The following is a 20,586-nucleotide window of genomic DNA, read 5'->3' as shown; positions in this document are numbered from 1 at the left end:
TATGGGGTTTGGCCCTAAATCTTAAACATGCTGACCAAACCCGACTAATCAGTGCAACTTCAACTCCAAACAAATGAAAAACTGGGTTGAACCAACACAACAACACGTTACATATATGTATACACCCACCCTACTCCTAAAGAAGAAACATGGTCCATGAATCTCACCAACGCGAATCATATTCATTTCATTTCATATATCTTTCATTCAATCATTAATGTAATAATCTTTACGTTTGTTTGAATATAAAAATAAGGAAAGTGGACACTTGAATATAAACGCAGAGAAATTATTGTCAATTATCATTGGGAAGATCTGTTCCCAACTTTCCCGTCTGTCACCTTCACTCTCTCTCTCTCTCTCGGACTTCAAAGTTCTTACGAAAAAGAAATGCAGATTCATACATGAACATGATGCCTACACTTAGTCTTTCCTTTTTACTCGTTTTTCCATATCATATTCGTCCATGCCACATGTTACTTGCTAAATAAAACAAATGCTCCCCCGCTACCATAATAACATTTTCTTTTCTGTTTCAATTATTTGTCCATTTCTTTTTGCCCACTAGGTTACATTTAGAGTTGAATGTATTCTTTGAAGTTCTCCTTCAAAAGAGAACTATAGGGTTCTTGGCGGTGTAAGGATTTATTATTGATGCATTTTTTTTGTGTTTGCATAGTAGTATTTTGATGTGAATGACTATTATTATTATTATTATTTAACATGGTGATTGTGGTTGATGTTGTTAAATAAATACATATTTTAGTTGGTTCTTTGTTGTTATGCACTGTTTATATAATTTGCATTGCAATAAATTTTTTATATTTATTCATTTTATCTCAAATATTTTAGGCCAATGTTGGAGGAGGAGATTACAATGTGAACAATGACATAAAAGATGATCTTGAAAATGAAAGTAACTCTCAGATGGAGGACATTAATGCAGATGATGATTGATCTTCCACCAATTATATTTTCAAGCTTGGTGAATAATAATAGACCTTTTAATTTTCAAATGTTTATTGCATTATGTGCTTATTAGTTCTAAAAAAATATGGATTATTGCTTATACTTTGATGGATAAAATTTTATGAGGATTATGTTCAAAATTTATATATTAATCATTCTATATCTAAGAATATTAATGTGTCTCTAATAAAGTATTAGGTGACCTATTTTTATGACGGAGTTGTCCGGGGTTTGTCGTAAAAGATAAATANGGTTAATTATGAGATCTAGGCTAAATAACAATAAATCATATCATGCACAACAAGAAAGAAAATAACACACAAATATGATCACCTAGGAAAACCAATGAAATGAACCATTTCAAGATAAAAACCTAGAGATGATTTAAACTAGCTATCCTCAAGGTGAACAAATCTATTAATAGAGAATTGAAGTTTTTACATTAAGATTTAACCTTAAATTTATTGCTACCTCCAGTAATAACTTATTGACACGACTACATGCAAGCTCCAAATCTATGCACTCTTCTCTTTTGAATTTGTAGCACAAAAGTTCCTATGCTTATGACTTTGAGATCTCACTCAAAGGTTTAGCAACACAAACTCTCTAGTTTGTGACTTCAAGACCACATTTGAAGGTTTAAATTGTTAGGACATATGTGATTACATGTTAGAAACATATGTCAAATTAGAATTGGCTAATTCTTTGATAAAACGCATTTTACTTGTAATTGAGTAAAACTAGGATGTGTTTAATATTTCAAGGAAAAAAGTTTCAAGATTAAGTGTTAAAGTCATGCAAGTCTGTCCAAGAAACAAGTGAAGAAGTGCTAGATTTTAAAACTCAACAGCTAGTATATATCGAGGTTTAAAAAGCTATTGAAACCCGATGCTTGACAGCTAGCTCGACAGATAAGCTATCTATCGAGATTTATAAAGTTCAGTTTTTCAAAGCTGATTTCAATCCAATCTGTGAATACATGCTTGGGTTTTCTTTTCTCTCAACCCTAAATATATATAAGGATTTTTTTAAGGGCTATCAAAGGTTACACAAGTGTGAAGCAAAGTTGTGCTCATGCAAATTGTGATCGGAAACAGAATTTTCCCTAGTTCATCTTTCTCTTAAAGAAACTGTTGTGTTTGTACACCGTAGGGTTTTGTAACCAAGGAGTTTTGTGATCTTTATCGTGTGATGAATTGAACAACTTTGCAGTCAACATCGATCTTTCTTAAGTTGGTGAGTAAGCCGCATACTGGGATCCGTGCATCGAATTAGTTAGTCACGTACTGGGAGTCGCTTATTACAAGGAGAGATTGTCACTATAGAACAAGTCCAATTGGGTATTGGGGTAAGGGTTCAATTGTAGGTTGGTATAAGATACTGGAATTCCTTTACTTGTAACCGCTTGTCATGATAATAGTGAATTCTCGAAAGTGGTGACCTTAAAATCACCTGGTGAGGTTTTTGCCATGTAAGTTTTCCCTATTCGTAAACAAATCACTGTATCAATTTAATTTCTACTGCATTTAGTTAATTGGTGATTTTTTTTTGTGCTACCACTCGTATTGCATGCTAATTGAATTAATTAATTAACTTGACAAATTAATTTGTTAATTCATCATAAAGGGTCAATACATTTTTGGCCTATCATAAATCATCAACTATGTATAATCTTTTTGCTACAACGTACTTCAGATTTACGGGTTCTAATGGTATGAAAATGATTTCTAGTAGTAACTTTGAAAAAGGAAGGCATAATACTTTTAGATCTCACAAGAGCACTTCCAAAGTCTTCTTAAATGTGCCTTAGGGTTTTCTTTAAATACTATATGAAATAGATCTGAAACCCTAATCACTTAATGGGCTTAATGAGTAGTGGGCCAAAATTAAAATTTGTAGAATTCGTATATCAATCAATCAAACCATAGTCTCAATCGGTCGATTCTAGCATGTTTCGAATTCTTCTTTTTGCAACTTGTATGTTTTTATGTTCTAACTTGTAACATCTTGAGCAATAAATAATAAATCCTATAGACTTTAAGATCTATACCTAAACAAGTTTGTGTTTATAGTTTGCCAATTGTTCTAAACTTTTGAACCTAACCATATGCAAATACTTAATAAATGTCTACAGCTACCATAATCATAAATGTCATACTTAGACCCAAAAAAAAACAAAAAAACAAAAATCATATTCAGTTAAATTTTTGTATGCGTTGCACAAGTTACCAACTAATTTTAACAAGATTCACTTCAAGAACCTTGTAACTTAATTGATTGGCATCTTATGATATTTCTGGTGGAGAGTCTAGATAAATCCAAGATTCAAATCTCACTCTATCATTTCTTGGAGCAATCTAGTAAAGGTATGGAAAATAAAGGGCTTTACATTATATAAACAATTAAATATAATGCAAAATCATATATACCTTTAGATTCCTCAAAATTTTAAATTTTGAGCAACAAATGATTCCTCTCCTAATAACTTTTTTTTTTTATCAATTATTTGATTTAATACGAATTCCGAAAAAATAATAACATTTAAACAAAAATAAGCACATTATATTATTAAAAAAAAAAGAAAAAAAAGAAAAAAAAAAAGGCCAATGCGTAGCCTCGTCAACCCGAAATAATGCCTCTTTCAAATATTTTCCATAAAGTCATGGCCTTCGTCATCCTGCAATCTGCATTGCTCTATTACTCTCTCTTCACCAAAAAGTCGTTATTCCTACTTCTACTAAATTATTGCCCATATGCTACGTACCTTAGATACCTATCTACATCCTTCTTAAACTAATACCTATATCTATAACTATACATATATATATATATAAATAAAGAGGGACTTTTGTTTTTTAGTTTGTTGTGGTATTATGTTGTTACCCCTTATGGTATATATGGGTTAAAAAATTGTAAGATAGTTTTGTCTTTTCGTTTCAATACAATTTTTAAGCCTAATGATGTGTTATAATTACTATTTTACCCCAAAGATATGGATGGGCTAAAAATTTGTGATGTTTTTATAGTCTTTTCATTTCTTTTATGATCTGCTTGAAAAGATAGTTTTAGTGCTTTCATATATATATATATACACACACGACAGAGAGAGAGAGAGAGAGAGAGAGAGAGAGAGAGAGAGAGAGAGAGAGAGAGAGAGAGAGAGAGAGAGAGAGAGAGAGAGAGAGAGAGAGAGAGAAGAGTGAGAGAGAGAGAGAGAGAGAGAGAGAGAGAGAAGTTGGCAAATTTTATCTTGCTACCTTTGCTCACACAATTAATTTTTAAGAGGTGGGATGCTCAATCAACCTTAAATACCTTTAACAAGAGGGATAATTTAAGTAGAATTGATTCCAAATAAGGACAAAGTTTATTTAATTCAGAACAATCTTGGAATGGTTATATTGTTGTCCTTGGGTTTAGTCCGAGATAGGGGTTATAGGTAATTTCTCTGTCTAGAAAAAATCCCTCATTCAATCTAGGGGCTTCTTGGCTTTATATAATCAGCCAAGATGTGTCCAAACCCTACATTTGGAGGGTTAGGATCGGATTTTTCTATACTTGTCCCATCAGGGCCTTACTAGAAGGTTTTTACACTGAGGTATGAGCTGCGTGGAATCGTGGATACTGTTCATAAGTCATTTCCTCATTAATGCGACCAACTAAATAGTTGTAGTGCATTTAATGCGAAGGGGATAGTTGCTTTACCCCTCCTCTTTCCTTTCTTCTTTGTTCAGCACCAAGTAACTCTTTTCACCCTTGGTCTGCACCCAACTTCCTTTAGCTTTGGTTCTTGGCTTGCTAAGAGTAAGTTGGTGTCCTCGGAGTCCTCGTCTACTATATTCTTTCTGCCTTTGCACAAGGTCACTAGTATTTTTCCAAGGACATTTTGCTGATGCTTCCTGAGGTTCGCTTTCTCGGTATTGTCCTTAATTACTTTATTTGTATTCTTGGATCCTCGTCCTCTCACAATATATATATATATATATATATCGGACTTCACAGTTCATACGAAAAAGAAATGCAGATTCATACATGAACATGATGCCTACACTTTGTCTTTTCTTTTTACTCGTTTTTCCATATCGTATTCATCCATACCACATGTTACTTGCTAAATAACACAAATGCTCCCCCACTACCATAATAACATTTTCTTTTATGTTTCAATTATTTGTCTATTTCTTTTTTCCCACTAGGTTACATATAGATTTGAATGTATTCTTTGAAGTTCTCCTTCAAAAGTGAACTATAAGGTTCTCGGCGGTGTAAGGATTTATTATTGATTCATTTTTTTGTGTTTGCATAGTAGTAATTTGATGTTAATGACTATTATTATTATTATTTAACATGGTGATTGTTGTTGATGTTGTTAAATGAATACATTTTTTTAGTTGGTTCTTTGTTGTTATGCACTGTTTATATAATTTGCATAGCAATAAATTTTTTATATTTATTCATTTTATCTCAAATATTTTAGGCCAATGTTGGAGGAGGAGATTACAATGTTAACAATGACATAAAAGATCTTGAAAACGGAAGTAACTCTTAGATGGAGGATATTAATGCAGATGATGATTGATCTTCCACATGGTGTAGAACAGACAGCACATGCCTTTTTAGAGCAGCAGGGGTGCAAGAAGTCACAAGACAAGATCAAAGGGGGGTATCAGTAGGGGCCATCAGGGGTAACAATGTTGGAATTGCATGAAATTTGGCAGGTTGAAAGGAAACGGTGTTCTGATCCAGATTCATAGATTATGAATGTCACCAAAATTTAGGCAAATTCCTTCATTAAGGCCCCGAAAACAGTGTTTTTACTATTTATAATAATATTTGTTTTTCCTTAATAACTTTTAGTTTAAAAGTCAGAATAAGATCTCGTTTGTTTTGGGACGACCCTTAAGGTTAATAGTTTATGATTCTGCATTAAACTCAATTTTGCCATTTTTGATAAAATTCAGTAATTTGTCACCTAATTGCTTAATTAGTGCGAATTAGGGTTTTAAACATTTTTTTCTCAGTATTTATATGTTTTGTAGTTGTTAAAGGCAGATAGACTATTATGAATAAACCCAGGCATTTTGTCAAATTTTCTTCTGATAGATTCCATTTTTATCTCCTTGTGGATTCAGGAAAACCCCTTGTGGATTCGAGGTTTACTACCAAAAACTAACAGTTTAGTTTCTGTTCCATCAAGAGGGCATCGTGTGTGCTTTTCTTCAGGCTTCTAGGACATCAATTGGTATTAGAGCCTTGATTTACCTTGGTCTGATGGCTAACCAGCAAGACGGTGACCACCATAATAATGATGGCGATGATGACGTCAATAACCCAGTCCTCACTAGGGCCAAGTTCCTTGATTTTCGTGATAAAAATCAACAATTTTGTGATTCAACCCAACAGACTCTGGACCAGATTCAAGCAGCACTTGCCACCTTGCTTAACCGAAACCCTAATTGCGATGACGAAGAGCGACGTGATAACCGAGTGCGTGGCCCTCCCCATCGTGGTCCAAACCTGAACAGGCAGCAAGACTACAACGAAGAAGACAGTGAAGATGATGAGTATGTAGAGAAAGTCCTTGGAAATCATCGTGGTCTCGCGAGGGATAATGGTCGAGATTATCAGGAGAGAAGGGACTATCGGATGAAAATAGAGTTACCATCCTTTAATGGTAATGTCTCCATTGAAGAGTATCTGGATTAGGTCAGTGAGGTGGAAAAGTTTTTCGACTATATGGGTACAGCAGATGACAAACAGGTGTGTTTGGTGGCTTACAAATTGAAGGGAGGAGAATTTGCCTGGTGGGATCGTGTTCAATTAAACCGTACCCGTGAACGAAAGCTTCCAATTCGATCATGAAGGAGGATGAAAAGATTAATGGTAGATCGGTTCTTACCACTAGATTACCAGCAAGAGTTGTTCAGACAATACCAAGATTACAGGTAGGGTACTCGGACAGTTAATAAGTACATGGATGAGTTTGACAGGTTGGCGAATCGCAATGATTTGGAGGAAACTGAAGATCAACAGATATCCAGATTTGTACATGGGTTACGAGTTTCCATCCGAGATCAGGTATCCTTACAAACCCTATATACTTTGAATGAGGCTGTAACCTTATCCAAGAAAATAGAATCTCAGCATCTCAGGACAGGTTCAAAATTTTCCAATCGCAGTTCGGAGTCCTCTAGTTCCATTACCAACAAAGGTAAACAACCCATGTTTACACCACGGTCACAACCCGTGGTTAGGGAGAATAGTGGTGTCAACCAATCCACAGTGGCAGTAGCAGGTTCCGCAACCCAACCAATAACGAATGCCAACCCCTATGCTAGGCCAACTAGGAATAAGTGCTACAGGTGCGGAAAACCAGGACATCGATCTAGTACTTGCCCTAAGCGAGCCGCAGTGAATCTGGTAGTGGCAGAAGAGGGTGAGGTAGAAGGTGAACAGGAGGGTGAAGAGGTGTATAATGATGCAAATCCGTACGCCTATGATCCCAATGAGGTCCAAGAGGATGAGGAAGGCGTGCCATTAGGGCAGTCTTTGGTGATTCAAAGGTTGTTACTCACACCAAGGGTGGAATACAATGATCAGCGGAATGAGATCTTCCGAGCACGATGCGCCATTAATAAAAGGGTCTGTGATTTGATCATAGACATTGGCAGTGTAGAGAACATTGTGTCGAAGAGTTTGGTTACCAAGTTGGGACTGAAAACAGAAAAGCATCCCTCTCCGTACAAGATAGGTTGGATCAAGAAAGGTGCAGAAACTCTTGTTACTCAACAATGTCGTGTTACTTTTTCTATAGGTAAATATTATGTAGATGAAGTAGTTTGTGATGTTGTTAAAATGGATGCATGTCATTTAATACTGGGTAGACCTTGGCAGTATAATGTAGATGCTACTCATAAGTGTAAGAATAATCTGTATGTGTTTTTTAAGAATGACAGAAAAATTGTCCTTGGTCCTATTAAGGAAGGCAGTAGACCTAGAGCTTCTAAAGTTGAGGGGAAGCCAGCACTCCTCACAGTGAACAATGAAGATGAGTTTGACAAGGATTGTAAGGAGTTGAAACAAGTATATGCTGCAGTAGTGACAGATGATGAGCCAAAGAAGGTTGCTAAGATACCTAAGGCAATTCAACCATTGATCAAGGAGTTTGAAGAGATTTTTCCAGAAGAGCTGCCTACAGGTTTACCACCAATGTGTGACATCCAGCATTACATTGATTTAGCTCCTAGAGCTAGTCTACCAAATCTGCCACATTACAGGATGAATCCTCAAGATGGTCAGATTCTACAGGGGCAGGTGGATGAGCTTTTGAGTAATAGGCAGATCAGGGAGAGTATGAGTCCATGTGCAGTACCGGCATTGTTAACACCAAAGAAGGATGTGAGCTGGTGTATGTGTATGGATAGTCAAGCCATCAACAAGATCACGGTCATGTATCGATTTCCTATTTCCCGACTAGATGACATGTTTGATATGTTGAGTGGGTCCAAGTGTTACACCAAGCTGGATCTCAAGAGTGGGTATCATCAGATTTGGATCCGACCTGGAGATGAGTGGAAGACAGCATTTAAGACAAAGGAGGGGCTGTATAAGTGGATGGTAATGCCTTTCGGATTGTCCAATGCCCCCAGCACTTTTATGAGACTAATGAATCAGGTATTGAAACCATTTATTAGAAAGTTTGTGGTAATTTATTTTGATGATATCCTGATTTATAGTAAGACAGAAGCAGCCCACTATAATCATGTGCGAGAAGTATTAGCGGTGTTGCATGCCAATGAATTGTATATCAACTTGAAGAAGTGCAGCTTCTTGACTAATAAGTTGCTGTTCTTAGGGTATGTGGTCAATGCGGATGGGATTCATGTTGATGAAGATAAGGTCTGTGCAATCAGAGAGTGGCCAACCCCAAAGATAGTGAGTGATGTGCGAAGCTTCCATGGGCTAGCAACCTTCTATCGGTGGTTCGTTCGAGATTTCAGTAGCATAGTAGCCCCTATCACGGAGTGTCTGAAGAAAGGGAAGTTCTCATGGGGAAAAGAGGCAAAACAAATCTTTGCCTTGATCAAGGAAAAGTTAAGCACAGCCCTGATTTTGGCATTGCCTAACTTCGATAAGGTGTTTCAAGTGGAGTGTGATGCATCTGTGGTCAGGATAGGCGCTGTTCTTTCACAAGATAACAGACTAGTAGCATTTTTCAGTGAGAAAGTTTGTGAAGCTTGAAGTAAATGGTCAGCCTATGAACTAGAGTTCTTTGCTGTAGTACGGACTCTTAAGCATTGGGAGCACTACTTGATTCAGAGGGAGTTTGTATTATATACGGATCATCAGGCATTAAAGCACATCAACAGTCAAGTTAGCATTAACAGGATGCATGTTCGGTGAGTAGCTTATATACAATGCTTTCATTTCACTTTGAAGCACAAGTCGGGTGTCACCAATAAGGTGGCAGATGCACTCAACAGACGAGCATCGTTGTTGACCACCCTGCATACTGAAGTTGTAGGGTTTGATTGCCTCAAGGAGCTGTACAAGAATGACGAGGATTTTGGTGATATTTGGGGTAAGTGTCAACAAACTCGTACTGCTACCAATAGTATGTACATCCAGGATGGTTTCCTTTTTCAGGGTAACCAATTATGCATCCCTAAAAGTTCATTAAGGGAGCAGATTATTAGGGAGTTGCATGGTGAAGGTTTGGGTGGACATATGGGTAGAGATAAGACTATAGCATTGGTGGAAGAGAGGTATTATTGGCCACAACTCAAGAGAGATGTTGGCAATCATGTAAGGAAGTGTCCAATCTACCAAACTGCTAAGAGTCAATCTCAGAATACTGGTTTATATCTGTCTTTGCTAGTTCCACAAGCACCATGGAAGGATCTGTCTATGGATTTTATACTGAGTCTTCCTCGAACCCAGCGAGATATGGATTCTATTTTTGTTGTGATTGATAGGTACTCAAAGATGTCCCATTTCATAGCATGCAAGAAGACTTCAGATACTACTCAAGTGACCAATTTGTTCTTTAACGAAGTTGTGCGTTTGCATGAAGTGCCAAAGTCCATCACCTCTGACCAGGATACCAAATTCATTAGTCACTTCTGGCGGACTTTGTGGAAACGTTTTGACACTTCCTTGAATTACAGCAGCACTAGTCATTTACAGACTGATGGCCAAACAGAAGTGGTTAATCGCACTTTAGGGAATTTGATCCGGTGTATCTCAGGCAAGAAGCCCAAGCAGTGGGATCTTGCATTGTCCCAAACAGAGTTTGCGCATAATAGCTCAGTCAATAGAAGCACTGGTAAGTCTCCATTTGCCATCGTCTACTGCGTACCCCCAAAACATGCTTTGGACTTAGTACTTTTACCTGAGCTTCTAGGAGTGAGTCAAGCAGCAGAAAATATGGCTGACCATATTTAGGCCATGCAAGAGGAAGTCTGGAAGTTACAAATGCTAAGTATAAGGAAGCTGCTGAAAAGAAAAGGTGTGAGAAGATCTTCAATGTTGGGGATTTAGTGTTGGTCTATCTTAGGAATGAGAGGTTTCCCATTGGTACCTACAACAAATTGAAGGACAAGAAGTATAGGCTATTTCAGATTACTAAGAAGATCAACAACAATGCTAATGCAGTTACTCTTCCTCCAAACATGAGCATTTCTTCTACCTTCAATGTTGCTGACTTGTATGATTACCATCCTCCTGATGAACCAGATAGTGGGAACTTGGGGTTGAGTTCTTTTCAAATAGGGAGGACTGATGTAGAACAGACAGCACATGCCTTTATGGAGCAGCAGGGGTGCAAGAAGTCACAAGACAAGATCAAATGGGGGTGCCAGTAGGAGCCATCAGGGGTAACAGTGTCGAAATTGAATGAAATTTGGCAGGTTGAAGGGAAACGGCGTTCTGATCCAGACTCATGGATCATGAACGTCACCAAAATTTAGGCAAATTCCTTCATTAAGGCCCCGAAAACAATGTTTTTGCTATTTATAGTAATATTTGTTTTTCCTTAATAACTTTTAGTTTAAAAGTCAGAATAAGATCCCATTTATTTTGGGACGACCCTTAATGTCATTAGTTTATGATTTTACATTTAACTCAATTTTGCCATTTTTGGTAAAATTCGGTAATTTGTCACCTAATCGCTTAATTAGTGCGAATTAGAGTTTTAAACGTTTTTTTCTCAGTATTTATATGTTTTGTAGCCGTCAGAGGCAAATAGACTATTATGAATAAACCCAGACATTTTGTCAAATTTTCTTCTAGTAGATTCCAGTTTTATCTCCTTGTGGATTCAGGGAAACCACTCGTGGATTCGAGGTTTACTACCAGAAACTAACAGTTTAGTTTCCCTTCCATCAAGAGAGCATCATGTGTGCTTTTCCTCAAGCTTCTGCGACATCACCACAAATTATATTTTCAAGCTTGGTGAGTAATAATAGACCTTTTAATTTTCAAATGTTTATTGCATTATGTGCTTATTAGTTCTAAAAAATTATGGATTATTGCTTATACTTTGATGGATAAAATTTTATGAGGATTATGTTCAAAATTTATATATTAATCATTCTATATCTAAGAATATTAATGTGTCTCTAATAAAGTATTAGATGACCTATTTTTATGATGGAGTTGTCCGGAGTTTGTCGTAAAAGATAAATGGTCGTCTTGAAAATGTATTTCAACAAAAAATCTAAGTATTGACAATGACTCGCAAAAATACAATAATGACAGGAGGGGTGTTTCTAAAATTATTGAAAAACAAAAAGACTCACACCGAGTTGTAAACGAAGCAAATATATATATGTATATATATATATATATAGCATTCTTTATTTTATTTATTATCAAAGTGCCCATTGAAACTATATGGGCCATACAATGAGAGAGTTCTCCTAAGGAGCAGGGTCCAAGTGAAACTTGATCCCAATTTTACCAACAAGGCTAGTTGGCATCATTTATTTCCTTCTACTCCAAACATCAAATCAAAACAAGCATTGGTACAGACAAGTAAACAAATGGTGCTCCTAGCAAGTGAGATTATCGCCTGGAGCAACACCAAGTTGGTTACAATATTGAGTATAGTACTGGACGCGAGCTTGGACCGTACTAGGGTTTCCACCATTGCATTCAATGGCACCATTGATGGCTCGAATAGTTGCTCCAAAACCTTGGCTTACGACTGGACGAACATTGGTCATCCAAAACCACAAGGCAGTCTTAAAAGAAACAGCCACATCTGTAGCAACAGTTTCAGGAGAGTTTAATAAGTCGATTTTAATGCTAGTTCCAGCGGCACCGTAATTGTAATTCCATGTTAGCTGAAGTGGTCCACGGCCAAAGTATTTTTTGTTAGGGTTGCATGGATACTGTGTGTTGGTCTTGTCACAGTAGTCATGTGATGCACCGTTAACCTCTTCTATGTAGCAAAAATCTGCCCAAAGATAAACGTATTAATTGTTCTTTTAGTTATCACTTTGTGAAAATTAGATCTGAAAAGTAAAAATAAGTTAACCGTTAAAAGTATAACTTGATAAAGCAGAAATAACCAATAGTGATCTCTATGACAACATATTCAATCGTGTGTTATATTTTATATTTTTTTAATTAAGTTATTACAACATATAGAGAATGATGATTTGAACCATAATTATTCTTAAAAAAGAAACCATACAATACCACTGACCTACAAGCATTTTGGTTTATACTATATATTATGCAATTCAAAAATTACCTTAATGCAAAATAATTATTATCTAACTTATAACAATATTACAAAAATATAACTAATGGAATATTATTATTATTGCTATTTTAGATTAGAGATAGAAATTAATTACTTAAAATATGACATCAACTAAATTGGATATTATGAGTGTTTTGGTGCATGCATCTCTTATTGCATTTCAACATGAGTATGATATGTAGTAAATTAATTAATATATGTTAGGATGGAGTAATATCTTACGTCCAGTCTCATGAGTAACATGAGCAAAGAAAGCTGCAATTTCACGCTTGGAGTCATCTGCAGAACCAAGATTTCCAAATTGATTGAACGAATTGAGAGCATCAAGAAAAGCTGCTCTTGTGTAGAAGTTCTTCCCTGCACAGCTTGCCGCTGCCTGATTAATTATCCCATTAAAGAAATCTTGAGTCACGATATTAGCTACTGAACCACCATTTGTACTTGGTGTAGTAGGTGATCCAGAAGTACAAGGACCTTCTTTGCAGCCCGGGCCACAGTAGGCATTGCCAGTGCCACAAAAGCCGAATTGGCTACAACATAGGTTTGCTGCACAACCACAATTTTGACCCTTCACATATCCAGGCACAAATCCGGCTAGGATTCCGACTAGAACAAGGGTTAGTAAATTCTTTTTCAAACTAAGTGCAACCATTTTGGGAAGCTGTATGTGAACAAGACTGAAGAAGATAATTGTGTGATGAAAAACCGGGTTATGTACTTGATATTTATAGTGCAATATGTGGTGCAAAAACCCCTACGGGAGTTTCACTATCAATTTGATAGTAATGGTGATTTCAAGATGGCGTATACGATATTGGTCTTGTTGTTAGAATTTGACTTTGTCAATGGACAAGTACCGGTCATTGTTCCGTTCTTTGAATAAGTTATTTTTGCATTTGTTCTGTTCTTGTAGAGGCTGCTTATAACAGTTGGTACCTAAATTATAATCATTATTCAAGTAGCATCAGACTAATGTGGAAAATTTTGAAATCAAAATTTCGAATTTGCATTCTTCCAAGAGTGGTTACATATTCAACAAAGCAATGGTAAGTTACATGTGCATTTTTGCAAACAGTGGCTAAACTATGGAAACAAACTATATATATAACATGTTTTAAACAAGTTATCCAACCCGGTCCTTAAGGGATTTACAAATTTTTCAGTATAGTGCATTACATAAGCTTTTCATCATTTGCTCTAGCATGGAAAGTTGGCCGCGCATGTACATTGATCGAGTTGCAAAAACATACTTGAACAATTAAGCACACTATATAAAGAAAAGGTGATACTAAAAATACTACAACTTTTAAAATTTTCCATCACAAAAAATGTAATTCTAACATATATTTATTATATTTTTTATTACGATTTTTAAATCCACTAATTACATTCATTGCCATAATAATTTATAAAAATTATATAGTAAATTTTGTAACAGCTTTAACATTCTCCATTAAAAAATAAAATAAAAAATGAAAGAGAGAAAGAGACAGCAAGGTCAAAATAACACATTAAATGAACACAGTCCATGAGAGTATTTATTTCACTAGTTGATTTTATCTTCTTTTTGAATATTTCGTTATTATTTTGTTTAATGAATGAATTGAACAAATAAATGAATGATTTGTTTAGCACTAGCATTAAACTAAGTATGCTTAAGGCTTTTTCTTTTTTTTTCTTTTTTTGATGGGTATGCTTAAGGCTTAAGTGTATGGAAAAATCACACCATACGTAGCCAGCCAGTGGTTTTTTCCTATAAATTAAACTAGATAACTCTTCCGGCACCATAACCAAAATTGAGATTAATTATAAAAATTTTATCCACTACTTAGTCATATTACTAATATCAAGTTGTTAAAACGTAGTGATCTTTATTAAGTTGAACTGGATCAATTAATTTAACGACTTTTGCTTTGATGGTTTCTTAATGCCTTCATGCAGATAACTCCTGCGAGCTTCCTTGGACCAAAACAATGTATTATGGGAAACAAGTCGTCACTGACACTGCCATGATTTGCGCTCCCAAGTTAATTAAGGAAGTGGTCCGATTTCCCAAGGTCAAGCATATCTGCTTTGACTCCCAATTTGTCCAACTTTCTAGCTTTGGAGTCGTGATAACTTGCCAAATCAAACCTCTTTTAATATAAAAAATTACTATTGAAAGTAGCAATTTTCTTTGATTAGCAATGCAAAAAAATAATAATAATAATTTGTCCATATCCTGCCGAACTTTAATACTATCTAATATCTATAACAATCTATATAATTCCAAAGCAAATTGACTTCTGATTGACCTTATGATATTATGTCACATTACTTTCAAGGTCTTTACTAAAATATATGGTTTCATGTATAAACAAATACATAATAAATGTCTATAGCTACCATAATAAAAAATTTCATACTTAGACAAAACGAAAAAGAGAGTAAATTAATCATATTAAGTTAAATTTTTCTATTCATTGCATGGACTACTGACTAGTTTTAAATTAGTGTCATGCAAACCATTTTGAAGAGCCACCATCCACTATGTTATTGAGTACTATTTAAGTTTATATTTGTATGCGTTCTTTTGAAAATTATTTAACAAGACCCATCTCAAGAACCTTGTAACTAAATTAATTGGCATCTCATGATATTTATTGTAGAGAGTCTAAATAAATCCAAGATTCAAATCTCACTCTATTATTTCTTGGAGCAATCTAAAAGATATGGGGGATAAATGATTTTTTACATGATATAAACAATTAAATATAATGCAACATCATATATATATATATGTATATATCTTTAGATTCTTCAAAATTTTAAATTTTAAGCAAAAAATTATTCCTCTCATAATAAATTTTTTTATCAATTAATTGATTTAATACAAATTTCGAAAAAATTATAACATTTAAATATAAATAAGCACATTATAGTTAAATTATAAAAAATAAATAAATAAATAAAGGAGGCCATGCGTAGCCTCATCAACCCGAAAATAATGCTTCTTACAAATGTTTTCCATAAAGTCGTGGCCTTGTTCATCCTGCAATTTGCATCCCTTTATTACTCTCTCCATCATAAAAGTCATGCAACTATGGTTCCAAATAGAATCAAAAAACCCTAATCCAAGAAGACTTATACAAGACAAGATTTGGTTCCAAATATGCTGGGTATTGGTTCCAGAATTCATGACTGCTATTATCTATTTAGTGATAAAAAAATGATTTTTTTTTTTTTTAATTATAAGGACAAAAAAAATTCATGCAAACTATAGGGACATATCAAACAATATTTTAACATATACTTTTATGTTTTAACATACTAACAGAGTCACATTTCGATAACTTTCACTAGATTTCATGCTGCCACTATCAACCATCGCTTGGCTAAGTTGTTGACCACCTCCGACCGCCGTTGGCCACCATTGTCCAACGGCATTCGGTCATTGTTTTTACCCAAACATGAAAATTTTCCACTTCATTTTTTTCTTTTATTCTTTTGTAGATTTCGATCTTCAAGTCTGTTTTCCTATTTGAGATCCCAAGTCACACAGATAAACCCATCAATCATTCTTTTTTAGGTTCAATTTATGCAAAATTTGTCAACTCTCTCACGTGCTTCATTACAGTGTCATACTCTGCTAATATTCTTTGGCCGCCAATGTGACTATCCTTTAATCATAGCATCCACTATTTGGCCATTGGTGCGCCCTTTTGTAGGCCTTGTAGCCATCGTTATCACTATTTGCTGTCATCTCTAGCATTTTGCACAAGTTATTCTACATTGTGGCTAGCCTATTTTACAAATAATCTAGTCACTCATGGTCACATATTCACGAGCTTGGATTTCAATTTCAATGCATCTTTAGGTTTTATCTTGAGTTTAAGAGATGATGTTAGCCGTAACATACATATTACATTTAGCATAAGGTTTTTTTTTTTTTTTTTTTTTTTTGGGAACCACATTTAGCATAAGTTGATATCCTTTATTTGTTAAAACCAAATAACATTATTTGTCATTGGGTTTACAATGGTGGTGATGGCAGTGTTTTTCTAGTTGTTGCAGTAGAGATTAGTTGTGGAACCTTTTTTTTTTTTTGAAGTTATTTTAATGGATTGTATTCTAAAAATAAAATCTGAAATGTTGAGTATATTGTAAAATGGTATGATATAATAAATAAAGTGACTTTTTAAATAGTAAAATAGTATATTTTTCACAATTTTAGATGTTAATGCTCTAATGGCGTGTCTCAGAGAAAGTTTGACAATGACTTTAATTAATTAGTACTTGCCCACTAGGTTAATTATTGTACCTTGGTCAATGCCAACGCATAAGGTAATCTATTTGTACGAGATAATGTCCATAAATGATCTTTAAAGAAAACCAAATTTTTCAGGGAGGCAAAATTCATGGCCATAGAGAAGCTAACACCGAGTAGTGGAAATGACCGTCCAATTGGGTGAATTAGTATATCTTTCCAGGGGAGCAGGAGAGCGTGGGTATAAAACTGTTGGGATAGCAGCTCTATATAACCAAAAATAAATAAAATTTTGGTGAAAACAAATTATAATACTCTTTATTTTCTTTATTTTTTATTTATATGCCCATTGAAACTATATGGGCTATACAATGAGAGATAATTCTCTCTTAGGAGTAGGGTCAAGTGAAACTTGATCCCAATTTTACCAACAAGGCTAGTTGGCATTATTATTTCCTTCACTCAACATCATCAAACAAGCATGGTACAAAAGATAAAAGAAACAAATGGGCTCCTGCTCCTAGCAAGTGAGATTATCGCCTGGAGCAACACCAAGTTGGTTACAATATTGAGTTAGTACTGGACACGGGCTTGGACAGCACCGGAGTTTCCACCATTGCATTCAATGGCACCATTGATGGCTCGAATGGTTGCACCAAAACCTTGGCTTACAACTGGACGAACATTGGTCATCCAAAACCACAAGGCGGTCTTAAAAGAAACAGTCACGTCTGTAGCAACAGTTTCAGGAGAGTTTAATAAGTCAATTCCAATGCTAGTTCCAGCTGCCCCGTAATTGTAATTCCATGTTAGCTGAAGTGGTCCACGGCCAAAGTATTTTTTGTTAGGGTTGCATGGATACTGTGTGTTGGTCTCGTCACAGTAGTCTTGTGAGGCACCATTGATCTCCTCTATGTAGCAAAAATCTGCCCAAAGATAAACATTAATTTTTTATTACCTTTCAGGTTAACTTGTGTATCTAATTTTGTGTGATGTATTATATATTATATTTTTTAATTAATTAATTATAAAATGTAGAGAATGATGATTTGAACCATAGTTATTCTTATAAAAGAAATAAATAAAAAAATACCACTCATCTACACCGATTTTGGTGTATACTATATATTATGCAATTCAATTATAACCTAAATGCAAAATAATTATTATCTAACTTATAACAAAATTATAAAAACACAACCAACAGAATATTATTGTAATTATTATTATAGATTAGGTATAGTGGGTGTGTTTTGTGGCATGCACCTTATTGTATATGTCAACATGCGTATGATATGTAACAAATTAATTAAAATATAAGTTAGGATAGAGAAATATCTTACGTCCAGTCTCATGAGTAACATGAGCAAAGAAAGCTGCAATTTCACGCTTGGAATCATCTGCAGAACCGAGATTTCCAAATTGATTATACGAATTGAGAGCATCAAGAAAACCTGCTCTTGTGTAGAAGTTCTTTCCTGCACAACTTGCATCAGCCTGATTAATTATCCCATTAAAGAAATCTTGGGTCACAATATCAGCTACAGATTGACCCTTCACATATCCAGGCACAAATCCGGCTAGGATTCCGACTAGAACAAGGATTAGTAGATTCTTTTTCACACTAAGAGCAACCATCTTGGGAAGTTTAGTATGTGGATAAAGAATGAAAAAGATAATACGTGATGAAAAACAAGATTGGGCATTTGATATTTATAGTGCAATATGTGGTGCAAAAACTCTATGGATGGAGTTCTTACTTTCAATTTGATGATGGCGATTTCAAGATGGCGTATACTTGGGTCTTGCTGTTCAAATTTGACTTTGTTAACAGGACAAGTACCGATCATTGTGCTGTTCTAGAATAAGGTAATTGTGCCTGTTTTTCTGATCTTGTAGAGGCTGCTTATGACTATTATACCTAAATTCTAATCATTATCCAAGTAATGTTATACTGATTTGGAAAATTTTGCAACCAAAATTTCCAAATTGCATTCTTTCAAGAGTACTGGTTACTGGTTCAGCAAAAGAGGTAATTTACATGTTCAATTTAAATGCTAAACTACGGAAACAAACTACACATAATTAAATGTTTTGAACAAGCTATCCTGCTCCTTAAGGTGTTGAAAATTTTTCAGTATAGTACATATCTAAGGTTTTCGTCTACTCTAGTCCCTAGCCCGCCAAGTTAGTTGGCCTTGCTTGTACGTTAATTAATCATGTTGCCTAAACATTCATGAACAATTAAGCAAGCCGTATAAATAATTAAATGAGAACTATGAGACTATTTCTTTGACTAGATGAATTTATCTTCTTTTTTGAAATATATTTCTTAATGAATGATTTGTTTAGCACTAGCATTAACCTAAGAGCATTCACATTGGGTCTTGTAAATGCCATTTGTTAGTTTAATTTAGCTTCAGAGTTTCAAAACCCCCATCACCTGGTCTTGTAAAGTGAATGTGGGATGGCACTACAGCAAGCTTGTATAAGTTTTTATTATATTTTATTCTCTTTTTTCTCTCTATTTATTACTTTGTTGGATTATATTATTTTATTAAGTAATATATATTATTTTAATGAGTTGAATAGGAAAATAAAAGTTGAGATGTTAAGCGTGTTGTAAAATAGTATGATATAAATAATAAAGTAGTTTTTGAAATGGTAAAATGGAATTTTTTGCAAAAACCAGATGTGAATGCTCTAAATAGACTTATCGCTTAAGTGTATAGGAAAATCACACCACATGTAGCCAGTGTACACAGTTTTTTGTATAAATTAAACTAGATAAATCTTCCACCATAACCAAAACTAAGATTAATTATAAAATTTAATCCATGACTTAGTCATATTAGTATATTACCAATATCAAGTTGTTAAAATTATAGTAGTCGATCTTTATTAAGTTGAACTGGATCAATTAATTTAACGACTTTTGCTTTGATGGTTTTTTTATTGCCTTCATGCAGATAACTCCTGCAAACTTCCTTGGACCAAAATATAGTTAAATTTATCTTCTTTTTTAATATTTCTTTATTATTTTTTAATGAATGAATTGAATGAATAATTTGTTTAGCCCTAGCATTAAACTAAGTATGCTTAAGGCTTAAGTGTATGGCAAAATCACACCACATTTAGCCAGTGTAAGCGGTTTTTTCTATAAATTAAACTAGATAAATCTTATCAAAAAAAAAAAACTAGACAAATCTTCTGCCATGATCTGCGCTTCCAAATTAAGGAAGTGATCCGATTTCGCAAGGTCAAGCATATCTGCTTTGACTCCCAAGTCCCAATTTGTACAACTTTCTAGAATTCTAGCTTTGGAGTCTTGACAACTTGCCAAACCTGAACTCTTTTAATCTAGAAAGCTATTAAACTCCTTTCAGAAAAACATCCCTGGTGATGCACAGACTTAATAAATGCCTATACCATAATTATAAAGTTCATGATTAGACAAATAATAATAATAATAACAAACAAGTAGGCATTGCACCATAAATTAATGTAAAAATTATTTTAGAAACCACCATCCACTATGTTATTGAGTACTATTTAAGTTAGTTTATATTCGTATGCATTCTTTTATAAATTATTAAACAAGACT

General features: G+C 34.5%; 2 protein-coding genes across 2 annotated transcripts; both read right to left on the bottom strand.

Annotated features, from left to right (window-relative positions):
- Window positions 1-11,771: 11,771 nt before the first annotated feature.
- Window positions 11,772-13,440, bottom strand: LOC136062975 (endochitinase EP3-like). The gene is made up of 2 exons (XM_065762754.1): window positions 12,959-13,440; window positions 11,772-12,424 (listed from the first exon to the last, which is right to left on the bottom strand). The coding sequence occupies exons 1-2, from the start codon at window positions 13,386-13,388 to the stop codon at window positions 12,018-12,020; spliced, it is 837 nt and encodes a 278-aa protein (XP_065618826.1). The 5' UTR covers window positions 13,389-13,440; the 3' UTR covers window positions 11,772-12,017.
- A 4,064-nt stretch (window positions 13,441-17,504) lies between these two features.
- LOC112034394 (endochitinase EP3) lies at window positions 17,505-18,684 on the bottom strand. The gene is made up of 2 exons (XM_024067210.2): window positions 18,326-18,684; window positions 17,505-17,908 (listed from the first exon to the last, which is right to left on the bottom strand). The coding sequence occupies exons 1-2, from the start codon at window positions 18,618-18,620 to the stop codon at window positions 17,556-17,558; spliced, it is 648 nt and encodes a 215-aa protein (XP_023922978.2). The 5' UTR covers window positions 18,621-18,684; the 3' UTR covers window positions 17,505-17,555.
- Window positions 18,685-20,586: the final 1,902 nt, after the last annotated feature.

The sequence above is a fragment of the Quercus suber genome, unplaced genomic scaffold (assembly GCF_002906115.3).
Source record: "Quercus suber isolate HL8 unplaced genomic scaffold, Cork oak 2.0 scaffold_472, whole genome shotgun sequence".
Lineage (NCBI taxonomy): Eukaryota > Viridiplantae > Streptophyta > Magnoliopsida > Fagales > Fagaceae > Quercus > Quercus suber.
The sequence above is the reverse complement of the archived record's forward strand: the minus strand, read 5'-3'. Positions and strand labels throughout refer to the sequence as shown.

What these genes read in the sequence shown, in the direction of transcription:
- LOC112034394 (XM_024067210.2), bottom strand. Translation starts at nt 18,620, where the DNA reads ATGGTTGCTCTTAGTGTGAAAAAGAATCTACTAATCCTTGTTCTAGTC. An exon ending in TGTTACTCATGAGACTGGAC is followed by an intron (nt 17,909 to 18,325) that starts GTAAGATATTTC and finishes ATCTTTGGGCAG; the next exon opens with ATTTTTGCTACATAGAGGAG.
- LOC136062975 (XM_065762754.1), bottom strand. Translation starts at nt 13,388, where the DNA reads ATGGTTGCACTTAGTTTGAAAAAGAATTTACTAACCCTTGTTCTAGTC. An exon ending in TGTTACTCATGAGACTGGAC is followed by an intron (nt 12,425 to 12,958) that starts GTAAGATATTAC and finishes ATCTTTGGGCAG; the next exon opens with ATTTTTGCTACATAGAAGAG.